At 47.2% G+C, this 21,168-nt stretch overlaps 2 protein-coding genes across 2 annotated transcripts in view; one reads left to right on the top strand and one right to left on the bottom strand.

The window, feature by feature from the left end:
- Nucleotides 1-1,850: 1,850 nt before the first annotated feature.
- On the bottom strand, nt 1,851-3,153 carry LOC119929595 (proline-rich protein HaeIII subfamily 1-like). The gene is made up of 2 exons (XM_038747767.1): nt 2,821-3,153; nt 1,851-2,570 (listed from the first exon to the last, which is right to left on the bottom strand). The coding sequence occupies exons 1-2, from the start codon at nt 3,151-3,153 to the stop codon at nt 1,851-1,853; spliced, it is 1,053 nt and encodes a 350-aa protein (XP_038603695.1).
- OCRL (OCRL inositol polyphosphate-5-phosphatase) overlaps nt 3,108-21,168 on the top strand; it is a 51,352-nt gene continuing 33,291 nt past the window's right edge. The window contains exons 1-12 of the mRNA XM_038747601.1: nt 3,108-3,184; nt 3,362-3,441; nt 8,361-8,440; nt 11,239-11,277; nt 12,162-12,272; nt 13,738-13,836; nt 14,349-14,469; nt 14,556-14,717; nt 17,019-17,120; nt 18,671-18,785; nt 20,561-20,677; nt 20,774-20,961. Of these exons, the coding sequence (XP_038603529.1) occupies nt 3,152-3,184; nt 3,362-3,441; nt 8,361-8,440; nt 11,239-11,277; nt 12,162-12,272; nt 13,738-13,836; nt 14,349-14,469; nt 14,556-14,717; nt 17,019-17,120; nt 18,671-18,785; nt 20,561-20,677; nt 20,774-20,961 (1,247 nt within the window). The 5' untranslated portion in view covers nt 3,108-3,151. The remainder of the gene's footprint in view (nt 3,185-3,361; nt 3,442-8,360; nt 8,441-11,238; nt 11,278-12,161; nt 12,273-13,737; nt 13,837-14,348; nt 14,470-14,555; nt 14,718-17,018; nt 17,121-18,670; nt 18,786-20,560; nt 20,678-20,773; nt 20,962-21,168) is intronic.

Genomic DNA, 21,168 nt, shown 5'->3' with positions numbered 1-21,168 from the left:
TTCCTAAGTGTTTAGGGGCTCAGGGAAGGACAGAGAGATGGAAGTTGAAGGGGTTGGATGGACAGACAGATGTAAGCCCCATTGGGTATTTCATTTTTCCTCTGCTCCGTACACTTTGCTCCTCTCGTGCTGATTTACTTACTGTGCCTTGCTCTTCTTTCTCTTGCCTATGTCCTTCTCCTTCACATCCAGCAGATTACTCTTCACCTCATCTTCAAAGTTCTACTAAATTTTCACTTCCTTCAGGAAGCCTTCCTCTGAATAATCTCGCATCTCACAATATTTCCCTCCAAGTCACCCTGCATTGAATCTGCTGTCTAAATATTAATGGTGGTATTTGTTAAGCGCTTACTATGTGTGAAGAAGCACTGCTGTAAGTGCTCGGGGGGATACAAGGTGATCAGGTTGTCCCACATGGGGCCCTAAATCCTTAGACACTTCCCTGCCTGCCCCGGAATTTATGTATAGTTCATCCTGGGTTGTGCTTCCTAACTAAAGTTTATTTTAATGTCTATCTCTCCTGCTACATTGTAAACTCCTGGAGGGCAGGGAGTCAAAAAGCGTGGGTTCTAATACTAGCTCTGCAACCTTGGGTAAATCCTTTCTCTGAGCTTCGGTTACCTCATCTGTAAAATGGGGGATTAAGACTGTGAGCCTCATGCAGGTCAACCTGATTACCTTGTAACTGGAACAGTGCTTGTCACATTGTAAGTACTTAACAGATACCATAATTATTATTACTGTGAGCCCGTGGTTGGGTAGGGATGTCTCTGGTGCCGAATTGTACCTTCCAAGGCTTAATACATACTGTGCACACAGTAAGTGCTCAATAAGTATGATGAATGAATTACTTTTTTTATATCAATCAATTGTATTTGTGTGCTTACTATGTGCAGAGCATTGTATTAGGTGATTGGGGGAGGACAGAATTAGCAGACGCTTTCCCTGCCCAGAAACACTTTGTTAAAGGCTTACTGTGTGTCGTGTATTGGTATTGAGTGCCGGGATAGGTAGAAGAGAAGCAGCTTGGCTGAGTGGAAAGAGCCTGGGCTTTGGAGTCAGAGGACATGGGTTCTAATCTGGATTCTGCCACGTGTCTGCTGTGTGACCTTGGGCAAGTCACTTCAGTTCTGAGCCTGTTACCTCATCTGCAAAATCAGGACTAAAACTGGGTCCCACGTGGGACAACCTGATTGCCTTGTACCTCCCTCAGCGCTTAGGACAGTGCTTGGCACATAGTAAGTGCTTAACAAATATCATTATTATAAGAGGTTGGACCCAATCCAAGTCCCACACGGCTCAGTCTTAATGCCCATTTTACAGATGAGGTAACAGGCTCAGAGAAGTTAAGTGACCTGCCCCAGGACCCACAGCAGACACCGTTGTTGGGTAGGGACCACCTCTATATGTTGCCAATTTGTACTTCCCAAGCGCTTAGTACAGTGCTCTGCACACAGTAAGTGCCCAATACGATTGAATAAATGAATGAAGTGGCAGAGGGGGGATGAGAACCCAGTTCCTTCTGGGCTCTGTATCCAGTAAGAAGCAGCATGGCTCAGTGGAAAGAGCCTGGGCTTGGGAGTCAGAGGTCATGGGTTCTAATCCCAGCTCTGCCACTTGTCAGCTGTGTGACTTTGGGCAAGTCACTTTAACTTTCCTGTGCCTCAGTGAACTCATCTGTAAAATGGGGATTAAGACTGTGAGCCCTATGTGGGACAACCTGATTACCTTGTACCTACCCCAGTGCTTGGAACAGAGTTAGCGCTTAACAAATACCATTCCAGCACTTAGAACAGTGCTTGGCACGTAGTAAGTACTTAAATGCTATTATCATTATTATTAAAAATAACTCAACTCCTGTTGGTTGAATGATTATGGTCATGAGCAGGACCTACAAGTGCTGTAATTCTAGATGACAAAAGTATTTGTCCAGTGAGTCCTTGCTGAGTCGAACAGTCGCCCTGCGGTCGACCTTCCATCCGGTTTCCCGCTGGCAGAACGGACGGGGCGACGGAGGGGAAAAAGGCAGGGCGCGCGTGTAGTTGCGAGTGTTGACCGCGAGGGGGCAGGGGGCTGCTGGAGACGCCGCGCCAGGTCTCGTCTACCCCTTGTAGTTCTGGGTTCCGGCCGTGAGGGGGCAGGCTAGCGGGCGGCTGGGTGCGGGGGCCCGCTGGAGGCGCCGCTCTGTCCGAGCCGCGCCGGGACCTGTCTCCCCACCCGCTTGTAGTTCTGGTTATGGGCCGCGAGAGGGCGGGCCCGCTGGAGGCGCCGCTCTGTCCGAGCCGCGCCGGGTCTCGTGTCCCCTTGTAGTCCTGGGTGTGGGCCGCCAGGGGGCGGCCCGCGAGCGGCTGGGGGCGGGGGCCCGCTGGAGTCACCGCTCTGTCCGAGCCACGGCGAATCTCGTCTCCCCTTGTAGTCCTGGGTGTGGGCCGCGAGGGGGCGGGCCCGCTGGAGGCATCGTTTTGCCCGAGCAGCGCTGGGTCTCGTCTCCCCCTTGTAGTTCTGGGTGTGGGCCGCCAAGGGGCGGGATCACGGGCGGCTGGGTGCGGGGGCCCGCTGGAGGCGTCGCTCTATCCGAGCCGCGCCGGGTCTCGTCTCCCCCTTGTAGTTCTGGGTGTGGGCCGCGATGGGGGGGATCACGGGCGGGGGCCCGGTGGAGTCGTCGCTCTATCCGAGCCGCGCCGGGTCTCGTCTCCCCATTGTAGTTCTGGGAGTGCGCCGCGAGGGGGCGGAGGCCCGCTGGAGGCGTCGCTCTATCCGAGCCGCGCCGGGTCTCGTCTCCCCCTTGTAGTTCTAGAAGTAGGCCGCGAGGGGGCGGGCCGGCGTCGCTCTATCCAAGCCGCGCCGGGTCTCGTCTCCCCCTTGTAGTTCTGGGAGTGGGCCGCGAGGGGGCGGGCCCGCGGGCGGCCGGGGGCGGTGGCCCGCTGGAGGCGTCGCTCTATCCGAGCGGCGCCGGGTCTCGTCTCGCCCTTGTAGTTCTGGGAGTGGGCCGCGAGGGGGCGGGCCCGCGGGCGGCTGGGGGCGGGGGCCCGCAGGAGGCGCCGCTCTGTCCCCGCGCGGTGCCGGGTCTCGGTTCCCGGGGGTTGGCAGCTGCGCCGCGGCCTGGGCCCGGTCCGGTCCGGTCCGGTTGGGCCCGATTCGGCCCGTCGCCATGGAGCCGCCGCCCGGAGCGCAGCGCCTTGCCGTATCCGCCAGACCAGCTAGGAGGGGCGGGGAGGGAGGAGGGAGGAGGGAGAGAGGGAGGGGGGGAGCCCCGGGAGGGGGCCCCGGGGGTGGGGGGGGGGGGGAAACACTGCGAACGTGGGAGGGGGAGGCCGGGGGTCCCGAAGCGGCCTGCCTGTGTCCTTGACGTTGTGGGCAGGCGGTGGAGGGTCTGGAGGTGAAGGGGCCCGTCCGGGAGCCCCGCGCCCTCCTCCTCGCCCGCAGGAGCGGACACCACCTGTGAGTAACGACAACCCAAACCCCTCACCCCCCCCCCCCCCACGCTCCACCCCCTACCGCATCCCCTCCACCCCCGGCCCGGAATGCCCCCAATCCCTCCCCACATCCACCAGGCCAGCTCTCTTCCTCCCTTCAAACCCCTGCTGAGAGCTCACCTCCTCCAGGAGGCCTTCCCACACTCGGCCCCCTTTTTTTCCTCTCCTCCTCCCCTCTCCCCAAAGCACTTGCATATCTTTGTACGGATTTATTACTCTATTTTACTAGTACGTATTTACTATTCTGTTTTGTTAATGATGTGCTTAGAGCTATAATTCTGTTTGTCCTGACGATCTTGACACCTGTCTGCATGTCCTGTGGTCTGTGTCCCCCTTCTAGACTGTGAGCCCGTTGTTGGGTAGGGACCGACTCTCTATGTTGCCGACTTGTACTTCCTAAGCGCCTAGTCCAGTGCTGTGCACACAGGAAGCCCTCAATAAATACGATTGAATGAACGAATGAATGCCCTGCCCTAGCTCCTCCGTCCCAGCCCCCTGTCCCAGCCCCTGTCCCTCCTCTCCAGCCACCTAGCCCCAGTCCCCTTAACCCTTGCCACAATCCCTCCACCTCTGCCCCAGGCCCTGCCCTGCCCCTGCCCTAGCTCTTCCATCCCTATCAATCAATCAATCAGTTGTATTTATTGAGCGCTTACTGTGTGCAGAGCACTGTATTAAGCGCTTGGGAAGTACAAGTTGGCAACATATAGAGACAGTCCCTACCCAGCCCTAGTCCCTAGCCCTGTCCCCACCCTAGTCCCCTTCTCCAGGCCCCACCTTGCCCCAACCTCCTGTTCCCAGCCCCCTGCCTGCCTGGCAGAGAGAGCAGCTCTGACCCACCAGATGGGCACCCCATCTCCCCTCCCAGGGCTATCGCCCCATGCCAGGGCCCAGCCCGCCAGCGTTGGACTCCAGGGTTCCCCCCTCTCCCCTTGGGCATGTGGCTCTGGCTTGTTCCCCCCTCTTCCCATGGGCATGTGGCTCTGGCTTCTCCCCCCAGCCTCCCTCAGCACGGAGAAGACACACAGTTGCCTCTGCGCCTCACCATCCCAAACCCCCGATTCTAAGAACGCTCAAAACTCGCCTTGTAGTTCCGTGCCCACGAGTTGGCAACAAAATTACTTTGCGTCACTAATTCATTCAAGACTGTGGATCTCCTAATGTACTATGATGCTTCGGAGACTACGGTGTTATTAGTAGAAATCGTTTTTTAAAAATCTGTATTTTTTAAGCGCTTATGTGCCAGACACTCTTCTAAATGCTGAGGTAGGTATAAGACAATCAGATTGGACCGAACCTGTGTCCCACGTGTTCTGTAGACTGTCATGTCCTGTCCTGTCGTCTAGACTTTAAGCTCATTGATGATGGCATTTGTTAAGTGCTTACTGTTTGCAAAGCACTGTTCTAAGAGCTGGGGAGGTTACAAGGTGATCAGGTTGTCCCACAGGGAGCTCACAGTCTTATTCCCCATTTTACAGTTGAGGTAACTGAGGCCCAGAGAAGTTAAGTGACTTACCCAAAGTCACACAGCTGACAATTGGCAGAGCTGGGATTTGAACCCCTGACCTCTGACTCCAAAGCCCGTGCTCTTTCCACTGAGCCACACTGCTTCTCATTGTGGGCAGGGACTGTTTATTGTGGTGTTATACTTTCCCAAGCGCTTAGTACAGTGCTCTACACAGTAAGCACTCAAATACGATTGACTGACTCACTGACATGGGGCTCACAGCCTTAATCCCCAATTTACAGGTGAGGTAACAGACACAGAGAAGTGAAGTGACTTGCCCAAGGTCACACAGCAGACAGGTGGCAGAGTTGGCATTAGAACCCAGATCCTAGACTGTGAGCCCACTGTTGGGTAGGGACCATCTCTATATGTTGCCAACTTGTACTTCCCCAGCGCTTAGTACAGTGCTCTGCACACTAAGCGCTCAATAAATATGAATGAATGAATTCTCTGATTCCCAGGCCTGTGCTCTTCGCAGTAGACCACACTGTTCATAACGATGATAATAGTGGTATTTAGGTGACTGTAAACTCGCTGTGGACAGGGAATGTATGTTTATTGTTTTATTGGACTTTCCCAAGCACTTAATACAGTGCTCTGCACAGAGCACTTAGTGAATATGATTGAATGAAGGAAGTGCTAAGCACTGGGGAAGAATCATTATTGACAAGTCAGTCAGAACCCATGTCCCATATGAGGTGCACAGTTTAAGGGAGAATGGAAAGAAGTATCTCCCTGTCCTCAAGCACTTCAGAGTCCAGAGGAGGGAGAAAGACACTAAAGTTAATTAGGAGGAAATAGAGTATAAAGGTGTAGTAATGAAGTCAGGTGGGGAGATAAGGCAGGCAGGGAAGGCCTCTTGGAGGACGGGAGGTTTCAGAGAGGTTTTATAGGTAGATGCATATAAATTCAAGGAGGGGGGGGGTGGGGGAAAGATTAACCAGAAACATTTGCAAGGTCAAAGCAAGTTCATCAACACTTGAGAGAGATAACCATATAAGTCCGCCAAAGAATATAAGATTGTAAATTTCTGGAAGGCAGAGATCGTGTCTTCTTATTCTGTTTTATTCTTCCAAGTGCTTAGTTGGGTGTGCTACACTGAGTAAGCACCATAGAGTGATTAAAAAGCTAGAATAAGGGAAGGAGTTTTCTCTCTGAAGCAGCTTAGACTGTGAGCTCCATGTCAGGCAGGGACTCTGCCCTCTACAGTGCTTGGCCTATAGCAAGCCCTAAACAAATACCATTATTAGTATGTTTATTGTTATTGTTAACTTGCCTTAACATTGGGATTGTTTTCCCTAGGATTGCCCTGGTTGTTTTCTCTGTAATAAACTAGGCTCCCATTCTCTCCCTCAGTGAGAGATTATTTTATACCAGGAACCTCTCCCCTCCTCGAAGCTAGGATTTTCCCTTTATCGGAATAGTGCAAGCTATTAATTTAGAGCCTTCAGATGTGGAATTTGACCCTTTGAAACCTCTCTCTGTCCCATCTACTGCTTCTAAAGTCTTTGATCTGAAGAAAAAGTGCGTGATGTACTCAGAAAAACATCGAGTTAACCGACGAGCTGTGTTGCCTGTATTTTCAACTTCCTGAGCAGAATTAGTATGGACACCGGGAAGCTGAAGCCTAAATTTATTCTTCACACCCATGGAGGCGCACGGTACTGGAGCGAAAAAATGTCCGAACTGCCATAATAAAAGTGCTCTTATAGTTCAGACTTTTCACTAGTTCAAGTCGGATGCCCCCTCTAAGCGAGTCGGAAGGAAGATAGCAGCGAAGACACCAGTTTTAAGTTGACCCTTCCCCTTCCTGTCGAAGTGATAGTTATACTGCAAAACTCCTTCCTCCCGGTCTAGAAATGTGGTTTGAGCTGTCTCCCCTGCCTCCTCCTTCATTCTCCCATCATCCCTTCAGGCTTAAAGTCACATCTGGAACCACCATTACATAGCACAAAGTAAACACCCAAATACAATTGAATGAATGAGTGAATGGAAGTGTAGTGGCTTCCTTGGGAGGAGTGCCACATCTCATGTAATTGCTGCTTCTAATAAAGGAAATACAAAACGAGGGGCTAGATTGGGAGCAATTTACTGTCTTCTCTCTCCCAATATCTCTTTCCTTCTCCTGTTTCCTGTACCCTCCACCCTCCATTCATTTTTCTTGCCTTCCTCTCTTAATCTTCTATCCACCTGTAATTTGAGGCTTGTACAGGCTGTTGCCCCTAAACTCTAGTGAGTTTAGCAGGTTTCTAGTTCTGGGGAGTTGGGATCAAGAGGAAATAATTCAAGGTCAGGGATTGAGCTCTCTTTAAGCCTTTAAAGACTGAGGCAACACTACTATTGGGACTTTAAAGAACCAGCTAAAAAGATGGCTGCCTTTCTAATTCTCGCTCCTGCCTTTTTCTCCCAATATTTTTCTTTTAAATTGGTATGTAAGTACTTACTATGTGCCAGACACTGTACTAAATACTAGGATAGGTCCAAGGTAATCAAGTTGAATATGGTCCGTGTCCAAGGGGCTCACAGCCTTAATCAGGGAAGCAGCATGGCATAATAATAATTTTGGTATTTGTTAAGCGCTTACTATGTGCAAAGAACTGTTCTAAGCACTGGGGAGGTTACAAGGTGATCAGGTTGTCCCATGTGGGGCTCACAGTTTTAATCCCCATTTTACAGATGAGGTAACGGAGGCTCAGAGAAGTTAAGTGACTTGCCCAAAGTCACACAGCTGACAATCGGTGGAACTGGGATTTGAATCCATGACCTCTGACCCCTAAGCCCAGGCTCTTTCCACTGAGCCACGCTGCTTCTCTAGTGGATAGAGCACGGGTCTGGGAATCAGCTCCACCACTTGTCTGCTGTGTGACCTTAGGCAAGTCACTTCACTTCTCTGGGCCTCAAGTCCCTCATCTGTACAGTGGGGCTTGAGATTGTGAGCCCATGTGGGACAGGGACTGTGTCCAACTCAATCTGCTTGTATCCACCTCAGGGCTTAGTACAGTGCTTGGCACATATTGACAAATGCTTGACAAATGCTGTTAAAAAAAAAAAGTCCCTATTTTATAGATAAGGGAAATGAGGCCCAGGAAAGTGAAATGACTTGCCCTCGGTCACACAGCGGACAAATGGTGGAGCTGAGATTTAGAACCCAAGTTCTCTGACTCCCAAGCCTCTGATCTTTTCACTATGCCACATTCCTTAATAGCCTGTCTCCTAGCTCTTCATAGTACAAGCTCCATATTTGGTCAACATTCTGTGTTCTGAAAAAGTATTACTTGAGGTTTTGCTGTACTTGTAAATAATAAGGGATATACAATTAGTAAGGGTTTTTTTGTTTGTTTCTATTCAGTTACCGCTTTGACCTTGCTTCTCTTTCCCAGGTTGATTATCCAGTCACGTGAGAAGGAAATGCCTGCTCAAGATATCATTCCTATCAACAGCCGTTTCAGATGTGTGCAAGGTATTACATTTGATTACTCACTCAGCCAGTTTCTGCCATTATCTCAAACCTCATTATTAGAACCATTTGGAGATAACTCATTTCATGCATCTCTAAACATTCCAGCCCAGGTCGCCAAAAAACTGAATAATTTTGACTTAGTGCCTAACCAAACAGGCACTTGTTAGTCCTAAGGAAGTAACTCTTGAGTCAAGGGCTTGGTTACCTGCTCGTTGAATTTCCAGAAACAGAAAACCTAGACATTACGTTATTTTTCTAGAAACTAGGACCGCGAATGGCTCCAAAGAATTTGAAGTAAATTGTCCAGAATGCCCAGTAGTTTGATCCATGATGGTCAATTGGCTAATTATCAGGACGATTCATTGAGTTCAAAAGGGTCCCCTAGAACTTTCAGCTAGGATAGGATGCTTCTGAACAGATTCCCTGGGTGTTTACGGAATTCTCTCTAGATGTACCAGTCAGGTCTCTGCTGAAGAGAAAAGATCTCTGTGCCCTGTGGAGCAGCCCTGTAGAAAGCAGGCACCCTTGAGCCCTGAAGGAAAGTCTGCTGTGGTCACCTGCCACTCAAGTTTAACGTCCCCTAATGTTCTGCCACTGTGCCTGCTCCTTTCTGGCCCCCCAGAGCAATCAATCAGGTATTTACTGAGTGCTTGTTATGTGCAGAGCACTGTACTGAGCACTTGGGAGAGTACAGTACAACAGAATTAGGAACACATTCCCTGCCCATAACAAGAAGAGTCAGGGCACTACTCCAACTTGGCAAGCTACCAACTTCTAGGCTCCCTATAGTGCCATTTCTCATCTTCCCAATGGCAGAAGTGATGGGTTCAAGTTGGCTGTCTTTCTCCCCATCCCTCTTTTCCCTCCTCCCTGTCTTCTCATCTCTTTGTGCAAGGCCACTTTTAGGTACAGGGCTATTTGGGGGATTCGGGAGTAGGATTGATTGTAGAAGCTGCTGTAATGCTTTTGAAAAAGAATAGCCTGTCTGGATAGCAAGAGAGACTTTTTTTCCCCTCCATACCTCTCTGAGGTCCATAGCTGCAGCGGTTTGTTTAGTTTTGTTGTCATTACTGGATAAGTAGGCCTTGAAACAGTTTGGGCTCTCACAGACCTGTGTGAGATCAACTGCTGTGAAAATATGCTCAAAGTTTTATTAATTCCGTATTTTGGGGGATGCTTTAGCTAAAACTGTTAGCTCAGTTCCCACCTTTTTATCCTGCAATCTAATCAACACATTTATGCTAGAAGAATACATGCCTCTTCTTTCTCAGAGCATTGGGCTAAGCGCTTGGGAGAGTACAGTACAAGAGTTGGGAGACATGACAAGTGTTGAATGAGAGAGAGCGAGCAATCCTTAGCCCTGATATATATACTTCAATGGTGTTTAAATACTTATTCTGTGCCAAGCACTGTACTATGCACTGAAATAGATAAAAGCTAATCGTGCTAAACACAGTCCATGTCCCATGTGGGGCTTACAGTCTTCATCCCCATTTTACAGATGAGGTAACTGAGGCACAGAGGAGCCGGTGGAGAATGACTTCACTAACACTGTCCCACGTACAAGGGGAATGCAAGAGAGGAATGGTTGTTTAGCAGTGCCATGGGTTAGAAAGAGGGCCAGGAAAACAAGGAACTTGTTGGCCAGTTGCTGTGCCGGGGGTGGCGCATGGACAAGGAGAAGCTTCGATGGCTTCTCGGTATTAATCCAAGTCATTTCTGGGATTTTTAAACTGCTTGGTGATTGGCCTACCTCCCCCATCCAACGAATGGAAAATGCTTAGTACAGTCCACTCTCCATTATCTGCGAGGCGATCACTCACTAGGTGGATTATGCTTGGCACAGTTGAAATTCTCCCCAACTGCCATCTCTTACTCTTCAGTCCCTGCAGTAATAATAATCATAATAACAGTGGTATTTGTTAAGCATTTACTATGTGCCAGGCACTGTATTAAGTGCTGGGGGTAGATAAAAGGTAATTGGGTTGGACGCAATCCCTGTCCCACAAGGGGCTGACTGTCTTAATCAGTCCACATTTACCTGATGAGGTAACTGAGGCCCAGAGAAATGAAGTGACTTGCCCAAGGTCGTACAGCAGATGTGGTAGAGCCAGGATTAGAATTTAGGTCCTGACTCCCAAGCCTGGGCTCTAACCACTATGCTATGCTGCTTCTAGGCAGTAGAGGCAGAAATGACCCACAGCTGCCTGCTCCATGGGGCTTTGGTTGGGGTTTAAAGCCTTCTCTTCTTCTCTCACCCCTCCCTATCTATTGTCTTGGCCAACTGTGTCTCTGTTCATCCACTTGTATCATGATAACAATGATGGTATTTGTTAAATACCTACCATGCACCAAACACTATACTAAGCACTGGGGAAGGTACATGGTAATCAGTTCCTACACAGCCCCTGTCCCATATGGAAGCTCCCAATCCAAGTATGGAGAGCTGAGAGTTCACTGCAAATCCCTCAGAATTCTTGAGGAAGGAACTTGTGGTGTTTCTTCTAAAGACTTATTCAAGAATTTAATGAATTGGCTTGCTTGGAGCATTACTCGTTTGGTTCTTCAATCAGTCAATATTTATCTTAGTTTTGTATATAAGCAATTACATTCTGTGGTGTCAGGTATAGCAAAAATCAATTGATAGTGTATTTTTTAACAGCGAAGAATTGAAAATGATTTCAATGCTTAGGATTGGCGAGCGAGGTTGGAAGCTGTTTTTTATGTGTTTAAACCTGGTAATTCTGAAGAGTGATTTGCTCTTGTCTGATCCTGCTCCTTTTTTTTTTTTGCCTTAGAAGCTGAAGAAACTCTGCTGATTGACATAGCCTCAAACAGTGAGTGTTTTTGAATGGAGTGCTTTGGGGGAAATATTTCATCCCTTTGGCTCTCTTTATTCTGCCCTCTCTGCTTTGTTCCCTGTCTCTTTGTTCCTTTTTTAAAACTTAGATCATATGTTCTCAAGCCAGTCATGCAAATGAGCCCAGAAATTAGGTCAAACCTAGGAAAAATCAGGTGGCCGGCAAATCTGAATTTCAATAAAAATAGAAAATAGGACCCATCACACTAGTACTGTATGAATGTATTTCAGGTAATCTGATAAACACCACGCTTAAGGCCTTTTTTTCTTTTATTCATTTTCCTACTCACCCCCAGTCACACACTCCCCTCCTCCCTTCATTTTTCCCAACCCTCTTTATTTTTATCTTGTTTTCACCCTTTTGTTCAATTCCACATCTAATAATAATAATAGTAATAATTGTGGTGTTTAAGCATTTACTATTTGCCAGACACTGTATTAAGTGCTGGGGTAGATACAAGGTAATTGGGTTGGACACAGTCCCTGTCCAACATGGGACTCAGTCTCAAACCCCATTTTACAGATGAGGTAACTGAGGCCCAGTGAAGTGACTTGCCCAGGGTCCCACAACAGACATCCAAGGTCCCACAACAGACATGTGACGGAGCTGGGATTAGAACCCATGACCTTCCGACTCCTAGGCCCGTGCTCTATCCATGATACCATGCTGATTCTCTCCCATAGGGCGTTCTGCCACAGAGTCATTCTCTTTTCCTCCCTTCCGGAAATTCTTCCAAGGTGATGGAACTGTGCCTTGGTGGAGGAGGTGGTGGGTTTTTAAATGAACAAGATTAAAATGTGGTCCTCAGTTTACGCATTTCTGTCTGTCTGTTTTGTGTCTGTGTGTGAAAATGATTAAAGCTGGCTGCAAGATCCGGGTTCAAGGGGACTTCACGGGAGAGCGCCTCTTTGAAATCCCTGATGAAGAGCGCTGCTTGCGGTTTCTCGCTGATGTCCTCGCTGCTCAGGAAGGTAACTAGAGCTTGGTAGCCGCCACACCCCTGAATGGGTGTAAATAGCTGTCCAGCATTCAGCTCACATCCAGTAGCATTTAATAATAATGATAGTATTTGTTAAACCTTACTATGTGCCAGGTGCTGTACTGAGTGCTGGGGTGGATACGAGCAAACTGGGTTGGACACAGTCCCTGTCCCTTGTGGGCCTCCCTGTCTCAGTCCCCATTTTACGGGATGAGTGAACTGAAGCATAGAGAAGTGAAGTGACTTGCCCAAGGCCACACAGCAGACAAGTGGTGGTGCCGGGTTTAGAATCATTGCCCTTCAGACCCCCAGGCCCGTGCTGTATCCACTACGTCGTGCTTATTGAGGCAACTGGCTTGTGACTCACCTTCCTCATCCTGCAGGCCATGTTGACCCTGCGCTGGTCCCCACAGGTCTCTCCTGGGATGACTCGGGGTGTCTGGTCAGAGCATTCTCAGGGAGGTCTCACCCACCCGGTGGACGTCAAGCATCTTGAGGCAGTTGTTTCTGGCTTTGTGCAGTGCAGGGAGCTAAGCAGCTGTGGTCTTGCTGTTTTTCCCTACCCTGTAATTCCAAGGTCAGATGAGTTCCAGCCAAACTCGCCAAGGTCGGTCTGGCCTGGAGCTTTCCCTCAGGGTGGGAACCAGCCCTGACAGGACTCTAGTCATGGGAGGCGATCAGCAGGCCCCTCCTAGCAATGCAAGTTACCTTTCCACAGATCTGTAAGTCATTTATTCTTTGTCATAGTTACTGAATGATAATTGGGTGTAGAGTACAATACAATTAAAAAAAAAAATTCCCTGTCACAAGAGCTGACTGGAGGAGCTTTCTCTGTCAATCTAGGGGCTGCAGAATAATTTAAATCCCCAGAGACTACCTGTCACCTGTCCAAATCCCTGGGGTTACTGCCAAGTGACACAGGCCTCCCCTCCCTGCACTGGGGAACTCTGGCTTGGGGCAGAATTAGGTTTTCTTTGGCACCTCAGAGAGGAAGATGTCTGCTGAGAGAAGTTTGAATCAGATTTCCTTGGATTGTAAGGGAAGCAGCCTAAATTCCAATATCCTTTAGATCAGCAGTAGCCTGGCTCTGAAGCAGCTTCCAGGGAGACAGAGCCATCATCAGTATTATTTATTAAGTGCTTACCCTGTGCAGAGTACTGTACTGAGCACTTGAGAAAGTCCAATACAAGAGTTGGCAGATGCATTCCGTATCCACAATGAGCTTAGATCTTAGAATAAGACAAACGAGGAGAAGAGATGGTAAGCTTGTTGTCAGTAGGGAATGTCTGTTTATTGTTTTTTGTACTCTTCCAAGTGCTCAATACAGTGCTTTATATGCAGTAAGTGCTCAATAAATAAGATTGAATGAGTGAAGAGGAGGATGCTGGGCAGATGCTTTTCAGTGACTCCTCTGTGCCATCAGACTACTGCTTCCTGACAGTATCTTTCTTTCATAGCTCAGCTAAAACCTACAATTCCTGAACCCAAGGACTCCTCCAGCTGGTACCAGAAATTACCCCCTGTGGACAAACCTCTGAATGAGTCGACTGCTCCAGGTACCAGAGGGAGGGAGGGATCTCTCTCTGTGATAGTTGAAAGCCAGGCTTTTCAGCTGGGCACCAAGTACAGCTGCAGCCAAGTATCCGGTTGTCACTGTTAGAGGCAGAATATCAGGCTGAATGAGCTGCTCTGACTCATTAATGGCATTCTATATGCAAGTGGGTGAACGGAGATCAGGATCTGGTCTCCCCATCTCTTGCCATATGGTTTCTGCTGGTCCAGTCACAGCATTTGTAAGCTGGTTAGCGTTTTTGTTGCTGTTTTTCCAGCTCCCAGCTGATAGTATTTATCTCCTTGTCGCTATGCCATTTTCTCCACCAGGGTAAAAATCTCCTTTCCTGAGACTTGTACACTCCTCATATCCACTTTGGCAGTCCTAGTTCTCGAGATGAAAGTAGTGAACTTCCCAGTCTTGACCTATGGTAACTGGAAACGGTGGCCTCCGTTGTTGATTTTAGAGGTGAATTGCTTTCCGGAAACTCGATTATTTTGGATTTTGTCACTGTAGGAATCCTTGGCTTTGAGGATAATTTTACGTCTCTGAGTTTGGAGAAGAAACGAAACCTACAGAATCAGCAGATGGGGACTCATCGGGAGCCCCCACCCCCTCCTCCTGCAGGAAACAGAGTGTGAGTCCCTTGTTAAAGGCACATCTCCGATGTGGCCATGTTGGATTTTTAGAGATGTGGGTTGTAATCCCTAATTTCCTTGTTAGGCTTCCACGGGAAAGAGAAGCCGCAAGCAAAGAGCAGCCTAAAGTGACCAACACCATGCGGAAGCTCTTTGTTCCAAATACCCACTCTGGACAGCGAGAGGGTCTCATCAAGCACATCCTGGCAAAGAGAGAGAAGGAATATGTCAACATTCAGAATTTCAGGTGAGCCTCTCTCCTCTGACAATCGAATTAATGACTGAATTTGAAGGATGATTTACCAGTGCCCACTCTTAGGAAGAAATCATTTTGTTTATTGAATCAATCAATGGTATTTATTGAGCACTTACTATTTACAGAGCACTATACTAAGCACTTGGGAGAATACAATACAGAAGATTAATAGATACGTTCCCTTCCTGTAATGAGCTTACACTCTTAATTGAAGAGATTTATGCTCCTTCCCTGTTGCCTTTGGCCATCCTCTGATTCTGCCCCTTATCCTGCCATCTCACTAGAACCCATTGTGGGGCTGCGTCTAGTGGCCTCAGCCTGACCAGGAAAGGCTGGCCAGGGCAAAGTTGATTGTGCCAGAGTCCAGCGAGAGGGGGAAAATCTGCCACCTGAACGTGAGCCGAGGTCCAGGAATGTGCCTTGCTTCTGGAGGTGTCAGGCTGCTGATCGTCTTCCCTATTTCTCATTCTCCTTGCAACTCTCTCTAAGCATTTCAGACCAATCGTGGATTTCTCCCTTTTCTCCCCTTTCCCATCTCAGCCCCAAGAACTGTACACATGGGGCCTGTGGGAAATACGTTGGTGAATTTGAGTCAAGCTCTAAAAAGGAGCTGTTCATGTGGCTTCACAGCAGTCATCCTTTTCCTTTTCCTGGCCTCGCAGGGTCCCCAGAGCCCCCCAGTAGATGGAAGGAAATCTTGTGGAGCAATTAATTTCTTTTTTAAAATTTCAAATAGGAATGGTCAGTCTGTTACCTTTCACAGCATTTACTTGAAAATGCAATTTAAATGACCAATAGAAGTCATTTAATGAGAATGCAAGCGAGTGCTTCTCTACCGTGAAATTAGTCTTTGACTATTTACTGCCTTGGGTAGATCTCGGTTTGTGACAGTCCAGTGCTTGTGGCATAAGGTACATTTGGCAGAGGGAATGTTTAAAAGCTCACATCCATTGAGTATGCCTCAGTGACAATGACAGTGGAACTTCAGTTTGATGGATTACATCATATTTACTGTTCTTAACTTCTTTTGGTCAGTAACCTGCCCCTGTCTTTAGATGTCATGTATTTCTGTACAGTCTACTTTGTTATTGGTGTTTTTTGGTGGGTATTTTTTTTTTTAATTGTGTTTTGGGGTTTTTTTTGCTGTTGTTATCTAATGGTCCTGGGTGGGGGAAAGGGGAACTGGGGGAGAGAAGTTTAAACATGGTGGGAAAGTATTAGCACAATTCACGCATCCCATTTACTGAGCACTGTGTGCCCAGCACTGTATTAAGTGCTGCGGAAGAAGGCAAAAACAAAGCTCACTGTGTAAAAGCAGGACTAGGAGATGGGCTATGTGAGCAAGGATGAAATACATAAAGATAGGAACAGATGATTACAAAGGATAAATGCAATAAGGGCATCAGCAATAGAATCAGAAAGGAAAACATTCAGTGGATAACCAATCTGTAAAATTAACTGGAAAGAATCCACACCCTAGGAACTGTCAATCAACCAGTGTCATTCATTGAGCACTAGCACTGAACTAAGTGCTTGGGAAACTACAGTCCAACAGAATTGGTAGGCATGTCCCTTGCCCGCAAGGTGGGAATGTGCTTATGTTTGACACAGAAGGGAGAGGCAAAGGTAATAGTAACATTATTTATTATGTGCTTAGTGTGCAGAGCACTGTACTAAGCACTGGGATAGAGTTTACAGGAGGGAATTAGAGTGGGGGAAATAGGGCTTTGGATTTCTCTGCTAAATCATTTGCCCTGCCTGTGATCAGAGGAATGGTGCTCGCTGGATATAGAATACAAAAAAATTATGTTCAGAAGAATAATAACATCTTTACGTTGTGCTTTGTTTTTTTTGGCTAAAGATGAGAAGTGAGATTAGAAAAGATCAAAGTGATCAATCTCCTGGTCAAAATCCACATAGGCCTGAGGCAAACACAGAGGTTGTAGCTCATGAGAATCGTGATTGATAGCTTTTGTCACTTCCCAGCCACTTTTTTGCTTCAAGTGAAAGTAGAGCAGAGTATATTTGCCCCTCCAAGATACAGCTGATCTGTTCTGGATGTTTATGGAAATCTACCTTTGGTTTTGTTCCAGGTGGGCAGGGCTTAAATTGGGTGGGTGAAGTTCAAGGAATTTTTCCTGTTTTGAAATTGTGTTTATGTCCCACCTTATTCTGGTGGTTAGGCACTTCACACTTGGGCAAGGGTGTAGTAATGCTTTAGCTTGAGAACAGGTAACTTGTTTTATTTGGACCTGTTTAACTGATGTTCTGTTTTGATACTTTGTACAACAGGTTCTTTATTGGAACATGGAATGTGAATGGACAGTCACCCGACAGTGGACTGGAACCATGGTTAAAGTGTGATCTAGACCCTCCTGATATCTACTGCATCGGGTGAGGAATAATTCTTTAATTTCCTTTTATCGTAGGTTTGCTGTTGGTGTATTTGCCCTCCTTTCCACCTCCCTTAGCTCTTCATGCACCACTGTCCTCTCTCGTCCTCTCTGCTCTTTCCTTTCTCCTTACATGCCACCTTTTTTTATAGTATTTAAGCACTTTTTTTCCTATTTTTTAAATGGTATTTAAGCACTTACTATGTGCCAGGCATTGTACTAAGTGCTGCTGAGGTAGATGCAGGCTAACCAATTTGGACACAGTTCATGTCCCACACGGCTCTCACCATCCTCATCCCCATTTTACAGATGAGGTAACTGAGGCCTAGAGAAGTGAAGTGACTTGCCTAAGATCACACAGCATACAAGTGGCGAAGCCAGGATTAGAACCCAGGTCCTCTGACTCCCAATCTTTTGTTTTTTCCATGAGGCCATGCTGTTTCCCTGAATCTCTTTAAATTTCCTAAACGACGCTGACCACACCAGACTGCTTTGCTGGTTCTCCTCAAGGGTAAAGTTAGTTCTCTGTCTTCCTGAGCATCCTATCTGGAGTCTTTGGGCTCCTCCTTATGTTCATTCATTCAACCGTATTTATTGAGTGCTTACTGTGTGCAGAGCACTGTACTGAGTGCTTGGGAAATACAAGTCAGCAACATATAGAGACGGTCCCTACCCAACAGCGGGCTCACAGTCTAGAAAGGGTAGATAGACAACAAAACAAAACATGCAGACAGGTGTCAAAACCATCAGAATAAATAGAATTGTAGCTATATGCACATCATTAATAAAATAGAGTAGTAAATATGTACAAGTAAAATAGAGTAATAAATTTGTACAAATATATACAAGTGCTGTGGGGAGGGGAAGGAGGTAGGGCGGGAGGGCAATGGGGAGGGGAAGGAGGTAGGGCGGGAGGGCAATGGGGAGGGGAGGAGGAGAGGAAAAAGGGAGCTCAGTCTGGGAAAAGGGGGCTCAGTTTGGGGCCTATATGACACAAACCTTTTGTATTTGTGGAATGATACATGGTTACTCTGTTCCAGCCATGTAGGGGCCGTGTATAATTTAACTTTAATCCTGCTAACGCAGTCCACCCCAAGTCGGTCACTACTAAGCCTAAGGCTTTTGTCCCATGAAAACATGGCCTGGGAGTCAGAGGACTTGGGTTCTAATCTCCCCTCTCCCACTCATCTTCTGTGTGACTTTGGGCAAGTCACCCAAATTCTCTGTACATCAGTTACCTCATCTGTAAAATGGGGATTAAACCCTCCTCCCTCTGACTTAGATTGCGAGCCCTATGAGGAACAGACAGTGTCCAACCTGATTATCTTGTATCTACCTCAGTGCTTAGAGTGCCTAACACACAGTAAGCACTTAATAATTTCCATAAAGAAAATGTCCTCCCCGGGGCTATTTTTGCATGGTCACTGAAGATAAGAAAGTTGGGTATCATTAGGCACTTAAGAGAATAGAACAATTTATTCAGTTGTCCTTTTCCCTGAAAATGTTGTTTTTACGCAGTAGATATAGCAGCTTATATGCTATGCTCTTTAGGTTTCAGGAGTTGGACCTAAGCACGGAAGCCTTTTTCTACTTCGAGTCAATGAAGGAGCAGGAGTGGCTGATGGCTGTGGAGAAGGGCTTACACCCCAGAGCTAAGTATAAGAAAGTAAGCAACATTTAATTTTTTCTTTGCTAGCTTAATACAGTGCTCTGCACACATCCATCCAAAACAACTGGGATGATGGGACCTCTGTAGGCTCACCCTGTTCTAACAGGACAGTTTTGAGTGGCTATTCTGGTTTATCGTGGACCAGGCTAATAATAATAATGACATTTAAGCACTTACTATGTGCCAAGCACTCTTCTAAGCACTGGGGTAGATACAAGTTAATCAGGCTGGACACAGTCCCTGTCCCAAATGTGGCTTTCACTCTTAATGTCTGTTTTACAGATGAGGTAACCGAGGCACAGAGAAATAAAATGACTTGCCCAAAGTCACCCAGCAGGCATGTGGCAGAACTGGGATTAGAACCCAGGTCCTTTTGACTCCAGGCCTGTGCTTTATCCACTAAGTCACACTGCTTCTCAGGTTGCTAGTACACCTATTTCTTCTGTCAGTGGGTAAGACTGGAGCTGTTCACAGACCTCTGCAGGCAGGCTCATCTGTGATATAGAAACTTGGATGAGTAGGAACTGTTTAAAGATCAGAGACATGGCTGTGGCATCACGGACTAGAAAGGGCAAAGACAAGTTCCTGACTGGGGCAAGTGTGAACCTGAAATATTGTGGGTGTCTTGTGTAAGCAATACTCAGCCCTACAGCACTTAAGGACATATCTGTAATTTATTTATTTATATTGGCTGTCTCCCCCTCTAGGCTGTAAGCGCCTTGTGGGGCAAGTATGAACTTGAAATATTGCAATACTCAGCCCTACAGCACTTAAGCACATATCTGTAATTTATTTATTTATATTGGCTGTCTCCCCCTCTAGGCTATAAGCTCCTTATGGGCCGGGAACTTGTCCACCAACTCTGTTATGTTGTACTCTTCCCAAGTGCTTAGCATGGTGGTCTGTGCTCAATAAATACAATTGACTGATTTTATTGATTGGTAGCCTCCCTGAAAGAGCAGCCAGGATGAAGAGTGAGTTTGCTTTTAAAAAATATGGGATTGATCATGCCTGCCAGGCTGCCATTTTGAATTAAAAGGGTTTAGTCCCATCTGAAGTGATTTAATCTTCCTCCTTTAGTACAGGCTCTAGTTGATGCTTGAATATGTCTGCTGACTTTACAGTTTTTTAATGTGCAGTTCTCTCATATCTCCCCATCCCTCCCCCACAAAGATCCCAGCATTTATTTCTGTTAGAGCACTTTTTATTCAAGTAGAGAAGACCAGTGAATTTTGCACATTCCCTTCTCTGGCAAAGACATGAAAATTTGAGGAGATAAGTGATGGGCTCAGATGGGATTTAGTTCCAGTTCTGTATTAAAAAAATTTAGATCACATGGTTATCTAATTTTCCCTCTAGAACTCCTGTCTTTTGTGGGTCAGGACAGGTTTAGTTTCCAAGGGAACATGGCTTCATTGTAAAGTTTATAGAACTTCTGCAAAGCCGTTCAGGGAACAGAGATGTTTTCCTTGTTTTTCTTTTGTTTGTTTTTTAGTGGTATTTAAGTGCTTACTCTGTGCCAGGCACTGGAGTAGATTCAGGCTAGTCAAGTTGGACAAAGTCCATATCCCACATGGGCCCAAAGCTTTAATCCCCATTTTTCAGGTGAGGTAACTGAGGCATAGAGAAGTGAAGGTCACTTGGGCAAGTGTGGTTATATTTAGGTTTGAAATATGGTAGAGATTGTGACGAAACCCTTTAAGGCAAGTGAGCTCTATCCTCTCGCTGTGGAATATCAGTACTAATACCACTTTTTGGAATTCATTTTTTAGGTCCATCTGGTCCGCCTGGTTGGAATGATGCTGTTAGTGTTTGCCAGGAAGGACCAACTGAGTTACATCCGGGATATTGCGGCCGAAACGGTTGGAACAGGAATCATGGGGAAGATGGTGAGGAACGTGAAGTTTTTTTCAGGAAGTCATATCTTGCCCACTTTCCCAGAAAGTCCAACTCTGGTAACCATGAGTAACTGCTCTCGCCACCAGGGCAACAAAGGGGGTGTTGCAGTAAGGTTCGTGTTCCACAACACCACGTTCTGCATCGTCAATTCCCACTTGGCTGCCCACGTGGAGGACTTCGAGCGACGGAATCAGGATTACAAGGACATCTGTGCACGCATGAGTTTCTTGGTTCCAGACCAGAGCCTGCCCCAGATAAACATCATGAAGCATGAGTGAGTTTCCAACTCCTATATTAGCCTTTGGTGGGTGTCTCAAAGCCAGAAGGATCAGAGGGTTGGAAATTCTGCAAGGGAGAGGAAGAGGCGACATCAATAAAGGGTAAGGGCTGGAATCAAAGGGGCTAGTGGTGGTATTCTGTAAATGAAAGTGGGACAGGAAAAGGGTGGGAATTTTTTCGTGGGGAGTGAGTGCCAGTTGGA

This window comes from Tachyglossus aculeatus, chromosome 6 (genome assembly GCF_015852505.1).
Source record: "Tachyglossus aculeatus isolate mTacAcu1 chromosome 6, mTacAcu1.pri, whole genome shotgun sequence".
In the NCBI taxonomy this organism is placed as follows: domain Eukaryota; kingdom Metazoa; phylum Chordata; class Mammalia; order Monotremata; family Tachyglossidae; genus Tachyglossus; species Tachyglossus aculeatus.
This window is presented reverse-complemented; position numbering and strand designations above follow the sequence as displayed.